Genomic DNA, 10237 nt, shown 5'->3' with positions numbered 1-10237 from the left:
TCTTTCACAAGCGCTATCTGATATTATCCTTACAACAATGGCTGTTTTCTTCTTGCTCTCATCAGCATTTTGGCATATTTTTGCCTTTGATCAAAAATTTATAGGTCCTCACTCATCACGATGATAATTCATGATTGCACCAAGCTTCACTGACATGAGAGAGAAGCTTTGCTATATTGAGTGTGGCTTCTGTCCATTCTCAGGACAGGTGAAGGGATGGGGGAGCCCTTCACTGAATCTTCGCCTGGCTGTCAAAAGCTGGTCCTTCTCCAAGGTGTGTTGGTACACCAGTGTCACTGTAAGAGTGCTCTCTGACATCATACCACATATAGGAACACTGTCACTCTAGAAGCTATTTTTTGTGCCCTGGATAGAGTAAAATGTAGAAAACTGAACTGTTGTCTCACAGTGGCTGGGGAATTTCTCATCTCTCGAGACCTAAGCTCCAGTAAATGCACCTTTCTACCTGCTTTTGCCTGGTGTTGCATTTTCTCTTTGGAAGGTAATGTTTTCTACAATCCCAATTTTAATCTGTAGATTTAATTTTTCTTTTAAGAAAAACATCTTGATCTTCTTTCAGCCCACACTGATCTTACTTAAAGTTGGGTAGTTTAAATCATAATAAAAACCTTTCTCACGGGAGGCTGTGCCCATATAGCAGTAAACTTGGCTCATCAAAATCATGTCACTTGCACATGGAAAGTAAAAAAATTCTTTGAAGTGGTAATGAAGTAAGTTCCTGCTGTATGACAGAAGGTTTTGATAAGATCATGTTCGTTGGGAGAGTGCTTATCAGAAGAGCTGTAATTCATTTTGTGGAAACCAGAGTCCCAATGGAAAGTAGTTAGATGGGAAGACCTATCTGTTCACCCTCATAACAAAATGAATCCTTCTTCCTTTGTGCATTTCCTTTGAAGAAGCAGATGTGGAGGTCTAGGCCATCTCCCATCTACACAGTGGCTCTGTTTCCTGGTCGTTTCAGAGCCAACAACAGATGATAACGATGTGTTTTTCAGCTTAAGCTCAGTAAATCCCTTCAGGCCTTTCAGTGTTTCCTTCCCTGGGAAAAATACAAACATTTGCCAGGTGAGTGGAGAGCTCTCAGTTCTCCCTCATGAGGCTGTGATGGCAATGTCATATTGCCCCTGTTCACACTGTGCTTAAAGCATCCATGTTCCCAAATTCTCGTCCCTTTTTTTGTATCTCCCGGGCTTTTAACCTGAATTATTCCCTGTGCTTTCTCTGTGCTCAGTTGAAGTATTTCACAGTGTAATTTTTTGAAAAAATGCAGGATAGGTGTCTATCTTATATCTCACCATACTTCAGCCCTGAATGCTACTTTGTATGACCACTATTTTTCAGTTTGTCTAGCTTAGCAAATCCTTCTGGCAAAATACTAAGAGCCATCAGACAGTTCAGAGCAGCACCCCAGTCACTCAACCACTTCAACTCTTCAATCTCTTAAGTAGAGAAAATGATGAAAGAAACAACAGATGGTGGCTTTCCAGACAACTGAGCCATTTGTGGAAAAATCAGATTTTCAAGAGACTGAAGCAATTGGAATGCTTTGGGACAACTGAGAAAAGAATGGGCAATCGAATCATAGCACGGCTTGAGCTGGAAGAGACTTTAAAGATCACCTAGTTTCAACTCCCCTGCTGTGGGCAGGGATGCCACCCACTAGTGTAGGTTGCTCATACACATACGCATAGTGTAGCGCTAAAAACAGAATGTAAGGGAATGGGTTTTAGATTTGTAGATACTGTTCCTGTTGTGTGAGGCTTGAAAAAATTCACTGTGGAGATGGTTAAATACCCACTTCAGACTGATCAGACAAAATGCTAGGACCTGTCTGGTGTTTCCCAGTACACTAAGGCTTGTAAAATCCTCCTCTCAGTAACCATATATTGGCTGGTGTGCTACACACCTGGGTGCAGGAAAGCTCCCAGTGATTTTTAAAAAGAGATTAATGTGAAGAACAGGTACAAATGAAAAGCTATGAGAACACAGGCACATCTCTTAGGGGCTTTAAGATAGGACATCATGGTATGACATGGTCTGAGGGTCCTAAAGGGAGACACTGGGTACCCTGACCATAAATATATATAGTCTAGTGGCTTAGGGGGATGTGCTTTTAAGCAACTGGGCTTGAGCTGTGGCCTAAAAACCAGTGACCATGGTGCCATGGCATGAACAGGAGATCGATCCTTCCACATCCTTCCCTCCTCCTGCAGCCACACCAGGTTGCTCACACCACTTCCCAAGGTCCAAATCCCTGATAGACTGCAGCTTGCTGGAAGTAGTGGAGGGGGAAGCAGTGACAGCTGTTTTCCATCTTAGGTTTCCATGAAGTGGGCACAGCCAGCCACTTTTCACATTCAGCTGGTGGCATGTAGAAAGTCTTGTTTCTGAGGAAAATGCTCTCTTGGTTAACGTGAAGAGGTGGATGAAGTTGTGGTGAGATTGTGGGGCAGCATCAGGCACATTCCCATACATGAGGAGGAGGGAGGGCAGTGTCTCAAGTGCTGCACATGGAGCTTGTCCCTGCAGCAGCCCTAATGGGAAGGAATAGCTTTGTGTCCTTCATCTCCATGTTTAATCACAGTGGGAATCGAGTGGCGGGGACAGAGCTCATAAATCATGGCAGGCATTTTGTTTCCACTTCGTGGTGTTGTAGCAGAGTGCCAACTATTAACAGCTTCCTGCTTGGGTAAATTATACCAGACACTGCTTTGCAAAGGTTGCTGTAATGACTTTTAAACAGGAATTTATCCAGGAGCCATGACACAGAGTGTAAGTAATTGCAATCATACGGTTTCTGTGTCATTGATGGTTTCTGCTATCTTGTAGTAACTGCTATAATACCGTGCATAATTGGAAAGAAATACAGTATTTTTATGCTTTCTTAAGAATAAGAATTGACACTGAAATAAGGAATGGTCCCTAAAATCCTGCTGTGTATTCATGTAAATCTATGTAGTATAAAATATAATCTCACTTATCTGATACTGTCCAAACTAATGTTACACCCATGGAGCTACTATCTATTGTCTCTGCTCCTGAGTTAAATTTTTGGATATTGGCATAATAATCTACCATGTAGATAATTAACTGTGTTGGGTTCCTAAGAGAAGCAAGACTGACTTAGGACATGAGAGTGTGGCTTGTGTTATTAGTGTGTGACTCCTCACACTCGACAGACTCAGATTTTAAAAGAAGGAGAATTCCACACTCTTATAAGTCTCCTTTATCAGTATTGGAGTGTTAGGAATATATGGGCAAGGAAAAAGTAATTAATTTACCTTCTTTTTGTGGGTCTGGCTTTCCAAATAAATTACAGTCATGATATTGCTTCTGGGAACATCTGCATTTAAATGAGTCACAGAACAGTAATGCTATCTGCCAATAATGCACCTTCTCTTTTTGCAGGCAAAGTATGTCTGGTATATGTCAGTAAAAGGAGGTCACTAGAAAAAAATTAATAAAAATGCTGAGGCAGGAATGAAACCAACATCACCTAATGTAAAATAACTGAATATTGCTAAACTACACTGGAATCAGACCAATCCCTCTCATCTCAAAAGAACCCAGTAGGCTAAACATTTTATCTGGCCAGTGGGTTTTTTATCTACCTAGAGCCTTTATAGGTTAATTTATTTTTAAGGAAAGGTTAGCAGATTACCTGACTTTCACATAACAGTGTAGCTCTTGTGAAGACTGTTGATTTTTTTTTCCACAGGCATCAGGGTTATGTTTATACCTACAGGGTGTCCAAGACAGAAACTGGATCCTGGAGTGCTGAGGTGTGTACTTCTCATTTGTCTTCTGAAAATTTCTACATCCTGTTTGATATTAGTATAGATTTAATGAAATATATTCAAATTATTCATGTTTCTGCATAGTGATTTTCATTGATGGTAATCGATCTTGAGTGTGCCCATCAGTAAGATGTCTTGGTGCCACTTCTGACAGTCTCAGACTCATAAATTAATGCCCCGTTTCATTTCAGCTGTTGCATAATTCAATAGTGCATTATTTTGCATCATTTTAAATGGCAAAATACTGTGTTTTTATTATTTGACAAGCACAATCTGTTCTGTCCCTTGTGCCATTAATGTCAGAATATTTAAAGAACTTATTTTCAGTCTACAGTGTTTAAAAGTTAATTTTACTCCTCTTTAATTCATCATTGATGCAAAACATATATAGGATAGCCAAAACTTGACACAAAATGTATTTTCACCCATCTGACAAGAAACTGTTAATGTGGGCACAGAAAAACAGTACTTGCAATACAGACAACTATTTTGATTGATGAAATTGGGATGTTAATCTGTGTTTCTCTTATGAAGGTTTTATTCTTTGGATATACTCTTGTGTATTAATTCATAATTAGCTTTCTGTTCGTACGTTAATGAACACTGATTACAAATCTTATATAATTTATAGATGGGCATAATTCCTCAGCCATTATTATAACAGAAATGGTAACAGTGTTCTGGAAGACAAAACTAATTCCTGGGGTTACTCAGAAGCAGATCGGGGAGTGGAAGTGACTGACAATACTGTGGAGTAAATAATTATCTGTGTCACCCTTGGGAACAGCACCCAGGAATTTGTTCCTGTAAGTCATGAGGAACACCCTGTAAGGGTTAGGATTTGCAGTGCCCAAGCAGAAGGGTTTTCAGGAGAGGGTGAGAGTGACAGTGCACTTGGCATGCCAGGGTGAGCACTGTCATCTCAGCAAGGATGCCAGGAGCCCAGGGACCCCTATCTGTGGAGGATAATTCCCTGAGTGAGGCTGCAGCCTTCTTTAGCCCCAGGGTCTCCTGGAAGGTTTTTCTGGTGTTACATGGACCTGCTACAACTCCTGGCCTGTGATGGCCACTGGCTTTGTATGTATGGGTCTTGGGCTTTCCCTTGCTGTATATTAGGCAAACCATAACTGTTTCACAGCATAGGTGTCCTGAAAGCCCAGGACACTCTACATCCTCTGCAGGGAAAGGTGCTAGCTACACACCCATGATACCAACTCTTCCCTTAAGCAAACAGAAACCTTCAAGGAAAAGTTGCTAAGACCATGCTGACCTCAGCTGTCAGAAACAGCAGCCTAGGTCCAACTTAGCCCCATGGAATGTGCCTCGAAGACTCAAACAGGCTTCAGGTGCAGCTGGTCCTTTCCTATCTGTGTTTCCTTCCCCTGTGGCCGGTTAGTCTTTGAGCAAGATCAGGTCATACCCACCTTTCAAGGATGTGGCAGGGAAATTAAACCAGTGCTGGTGAAATCCCAGCCAGTGTGAAGACTCCAGCTGGTGCCAGTGAGGCTGGATTTAGCTCATGGCTGCTGGGTGAGAGCAGTGTCCCTCAAGTGGGACTATGCTGGCAGGACCTATGCTTGTCCTCCCTTGACTTTGGTGAGGAGGACTTACTATGAGAATGCCTTGAAGGATTTCACAGAAACATTGGGTGTTTGATTAAAAGCACACACAGTTTCATTTCACAGTCTTTGAAAAGTTGCTAATGTAGAAAGAAAGAAAAATTCCCACTTTTTAATAAATAGGTAACATTTGGCTGCTGTCTTTGTACAGCAGGTAGACAGGAATACTCAATGAACACTCAAAGCCAGCGTTGAATGCCCAGAGAAGGACTTGGAAAGAGGCTGCATCCTTGCTGGAATGTAGTGGTGGGAGGACTCCCTCTCCTCCGTAAATGCCAGGAGCTCTCTAGGTTGTCTTACGGGTGTATCCAGATTGGAACTATCTTACTGATACATGCCAGGAGGTTGTTGGTAAAGCAGTTAAATCACTGGCTGCAATAAGTCAGGGTCAGAAAAGGCAGAAGATCACTTGTGAGTTTGTGTAATTGTGTGGCAGACTCTGGGTTTCTCTTGTAGTGGTTCAGAAGTAGTCCTCCTTCCAGCCTTATACCATCATGCTGCTGGAAACTGCTCCGTGCAGGGAGGCTGTGATGCCCCAGGGAAAGGGGAGAGCAGTGCAGCTCATTGCCTCGTTTTCAGTTGGCACATCAGGGGGTCCACATCCATGTCTGGCCACTTCTCTGGGGCCTGTGTGCATTTCTTAGGTCAAAGCTTCAGTGCCAGTGCCCTGAGCCCAGCACAGATGCAGAGTACCCAGCAGCCCTTCTCACCTCTCACCCTTTGGTTTTGCAGACAGCACCTGGGGTTCACCGGAGGCTCTTTCGGAAAGTGCACAACCTCATTTCGGCCTTCCAGAAACCCAACCAAGGCATCATAACACCCCTGCAGCACCCAGTCATCAACCAGGGGAAAGCCAAACACCCCCCAGGTACTGGTGGGGTAGAGGGAGCCTTGGCTGCAGCTGAGCAGAGCCCTTCACAGCTGCATGGATGGAGGTCTTAGACTTATTTGCATATTTGACCTGAAGTAGCCATCAGAGTGACATTGCCAAAAACATGCCCTAAGTTTGCTACTGTATGATCAAAATGCTGTCACTCAGGTGCCCATTAGGGACAGGGCCTGTGAATGTGATGAGAAAATGGATTTTGAATATGTGCTCCTGAGTGCTATAGCACCAATGGCTACCTTCTCTCACCCAGCGTACAAACCTTCTGATCTATGAGTGGTGATCCTTTCATATCTTTGTGGTTATTTTTCTTAGGGAGGAATGAAGGCCAGGACTTCCACCTGCAGCCATCATGAAGATTTTTCCCCAAGTGTGACATAGCCACATCTTCCAGTGTCTCATCTAGTCCATGCTCTCAAACAGAATGATTTATATGATAGTTAATACAACTCTGTGAGTTTGCTTGTAACATTTTCAGAAATGTGTATTTCATAGAATTTCTAGCTCAAAATGTAGAAATGTAAGTTTCGGAATACTTTGAACTTAGGGTGGGACTTTTTTTTCTAAGCAAAGATGAAAAAGTATGAACTACTAAATACTTAATGTCTTTTCCCCCCTCTTTTTACTGTGAAATATAAAATATCTTTCCCTGCAATATGAGTTCTTAATTAATAATTAGTTACTAATTTTGCATTACTTAACTTTGGACTCTGCTTTATTCTAGTCAGCATTTATGCAGAACTGGGCAAGTCCCCTTTCATAGCCTTAGGAGAATTGTTTAAAGTATCCTTGCCTTGGGTGGGCTGTCTGTCAGTCAGTCATGCAGTTTCTAAAGCTATTCCAGAATTGACACCATGAGGATCCCCACTAACTGATTTCCCATCACACCAGGCACTCTGCCCTGTAATGAAACCTGTAGTTTGCACAAATGATCAAAAGCTTAAGCACTGCACAGAGTGCAGAACACCCAGTGAAGTGGAAAGCCTCATTCTTTGCTTTTAGGTGTTCTCTGTACTTGAAACAAACCACCCTTGCATACAGTTAAAAAAATAAATTATTTTTGCATGACAGTTTCTCTACTTGTCTTTTCCTATCTGTGTGTTTCCATGCTGCTGCTGGGCTCCTTGAGGGGAGATTTGAATCTACAGGACTCATCAGCTGTGCAGGGTTGGCACGAGGCTATTGGAGTGCATGCCTTTTGCACTTGGGGTTTAATAAACATGATGACACTGTCCTGATGAACTGGCAGACAGTAGGAAACTGTTTGGAACAGCTCTCTTGTTTCAGGAGATAGGGCTGTGTTGCACTGTAGTTCAATGGTGGTAGACATGGTCTGGACTCCCTCTATGTGGGTTTTTTTGCCAGGAAGGCTTGTGGGCTTTAGGAGGGACCCTGGCTGGGGCCCAGCCTTATTTGTGTGCAAGGAGGATACATCTGGTCTGGCTTGTGCCACTGATAATCGGCCTTCAACCCACACAGATGGTCCTAACTACCAAAAGAATGTGTGTCTCCTGCACTCCCTTTCAAAGCACAGGACTAACAGTGGTTGCAAACAGACTACAAAAATAAATGTATTTAAAATACCCAACTCTTAAACATTGTCTAGTTACATTTGGATTACTCTGGTTATGTTTCATGCCTATACTTCTCACTTGTGTACAGCTTGGAAGGCAGAAATCATTTCCTAGGAAAGAAAGAGACTTTTTTTCCAGAGCGACCAGGCTACAGGCTCAGGGAGAACAAAACTGACTGCATTTCATCAGACACAGCAGCCCATGGCTCTGGTGGCACAGTGAGAGGCTCTGCAGCTGCTGTGTTTGCTCTTCACTACAGGTAAGTTGGATGTGAACAGTGACAGAAGTAAACAGACTGCAAGCCCAGGATTCAGCAAGGTGAGGGGAATGCTCCAAGCATTTGACAAAGCTGGAAGGTTTACCTGCCCCTCCCCCCCCATAAGTGGCTCTGAGTGAGACAGTGCAAGCAATAAAATATTTGCTGTGAAGCACAAAGTTCCTTGTAAACCAGCAATGGGAATATATACACTAAATGTACTGGCCCATCATAACAGGTGGGCAACACTGTTGCAAAGTCATGACAATTTCAGTTCATTGCTCAGTTTCTGTCTAATTGAATTTGTGGTGAAATATCCCATCGTATTTTACACTGTAGGTACGTGTTGCTCTGTGCCTCCTTGGTGCACATGCTTATTGGTTAAACAAGTGCCTTACTTTAATACAGTGCTATGCAGTGGTAAATCCAGCATGACTTCTTTTATAAAATATTTAATGCTTTTTTAATCATTACATAACTGAGCAAACGCACTGGCTGCTTTGTTGTCACTTGTGCCCATTGAACCTTTCCCTCCTCCTCTCGGCTTTAAAGGTTTCCCAGCTCACTGTGAGCCTGGGGCAGCTGGTCCCTGGTTGCTCTTACCAGCTTTGTGTGCCTGCAAACCATCCTTCCTCAGAGCCGACCCAGCTGCTGGGTGCTGGCAGCTTCTCGGGGAGCCTTTTTGCTTTCCAAGTGCTGGGTCTAAACCCCTGGTTTACCTGGCCTCTCCTGGGAACAGGAACAAGTGTGCTTGGAAATGATCCCTGGCAGATGATTGCACAGTGGTAAGGATAAATGTAGTGGGAAGCACTTTGCCCAAGGGCTGTTTCCTATGGAAATATCCTATTGACTTCAAGGCTGAGGCTGCATGTGCAAAACCTGCGGCACACAAGCAGCAGCTGCTCTCTCGCTCTGTGGTGCAGTGAGCTGAGGATAACTGGTTTGACTATGGTAGACTCCAGAAGTGCATTGTTCTTCTAAAAAATACATAAAATAGGCCAGAAGATGCCATTTCTGTTTAAAGCTGAGAATGTCGTTTCAGTTTCTGGTGTAAATTATTAAGACAGAGGCTTTTGTTGTTTCTTTTGGGTACCCCAAGGGTCTGGAATTGCTGTAGGCTTAAACAAGGTGGAAACAGAGAGAAGCTGATGGTGCCTATGAGACAAGGAGTTGATGCTTGATTATGGGAACTGTAACATGGAAATCATATAGATTTCATACATTGACTTAGGTATGAAGAGCTGCAGATCCTTTCAGAGAGCAGCAGGTGCATTTTGTGGGCATTACCTCCCAGCTGATGTCTGTATCACCTGCTTCTTTCTTCCCACTGTCTCTTCTGGACTCCAGCCCCACTGGGACACAGCCCCACACTGCTGCAGCTTCTCCCACCCCAGCCCTCCTACTCCTGTCTCCTTGCTGTTACAGCCCCAGTTCCTGCAGCTGGCTTTGAGGCTCACTGTGTTACATTGTGTGCCCTGACCCTGTACACCCTGCCCCAGCCCTCCCTGCTCTGCCCTCTCCCCAGCAAAGGCAATGCTGGTCCTTTGCAGCTCCATTTTTAGCTCCATTTTTGCCTCCACTAAGCCCTCTTCTACTCCCCATCTATGGCTGTGACAGACCTCCTGCAGGACTAAATCAATACTGTCTTCCAGGCTGGTTTTCTTCCCTTTTCTACTAGAGCACCCCTTTGGACTTGCTTTCTTCTCAGCTATCCAACACAGCTCTTCCAGCCTCAGCCCTCCTGCTTGGTTATTACCCCGCCCAGCTGTTCTAATGTTTTTCACCATATAATCTTTCCTTTAGCCTTAAACACTCCTTGTGCCCTTCCACTCATGTTCTCTTCCTCTCTGCTGCATGTGTTGGGCTTTCTATTTTTTTATTTTCCTGGGCGCCCACTTTTGACACACACAGTCATTCATCAGCATCTATTTGAGGCAGCTCTAAAGAACGTGCAGCTACTTAAACTTTGCTCCTCATCCTACCACCACCATCGACTTCACCCACTCTGTTGTTGGGAGTGCAAAGGCATTCAGCAAAATTTTTTCCCCTCCCTCACATTTGCTTTGATTAATGTAATAACTTGT

The 10237-nt window shown here is 43.6% G+C and overlaps 1 protein-coding gene across 1 annotated transcript in view; it reads left to right on the top strand.

Moving 5' to 3' along the window:
* The window catches only part of SH2D1A (SH2 domain containing 1A), a 14825-nt gene extending 8146 nt beyond the window's left edge, over positions 1–6679 (top strand). The window contains exons 2-4 of the mRNA XM_009080221.1: positions 3740–3803; positions 6170–6305; positions 6639–6679. Of these exons, the coding sequence (XP_009078469.1) occupies positions 3740–3803; positions 6170–6305; positions 6639–6679 (241 nt within the window). The remainder of the gene's footprint in view (positions 1–3739; positions 3804–6169; positions 6306–6638) is intronic.
* Positions 6680–10237: the final 3558 nt, after the last annotated feature.

This window comes from Acanthisitta chloris, unplaced genomic scaffold (assembly GCF_000695815.1).
Source record: "Acanthisitta chloris isolate BGI_N310 unplaced genomic scaffold, ASM69581v1 scaffold13758, whole genome shotgun sequence".
Taxonomy (NCBI): Eukaryota; Metazoa; Chordata; class Aves; order Passeriformes; family Acanthisittidae; genus Acanthisitta; species Acanthisitta chloris.
The sequence above is the reverse complement of the archived record's forward strand: the minus strand, read 5'-3'. Positions and strand labels throughout refer to the sequence as shown.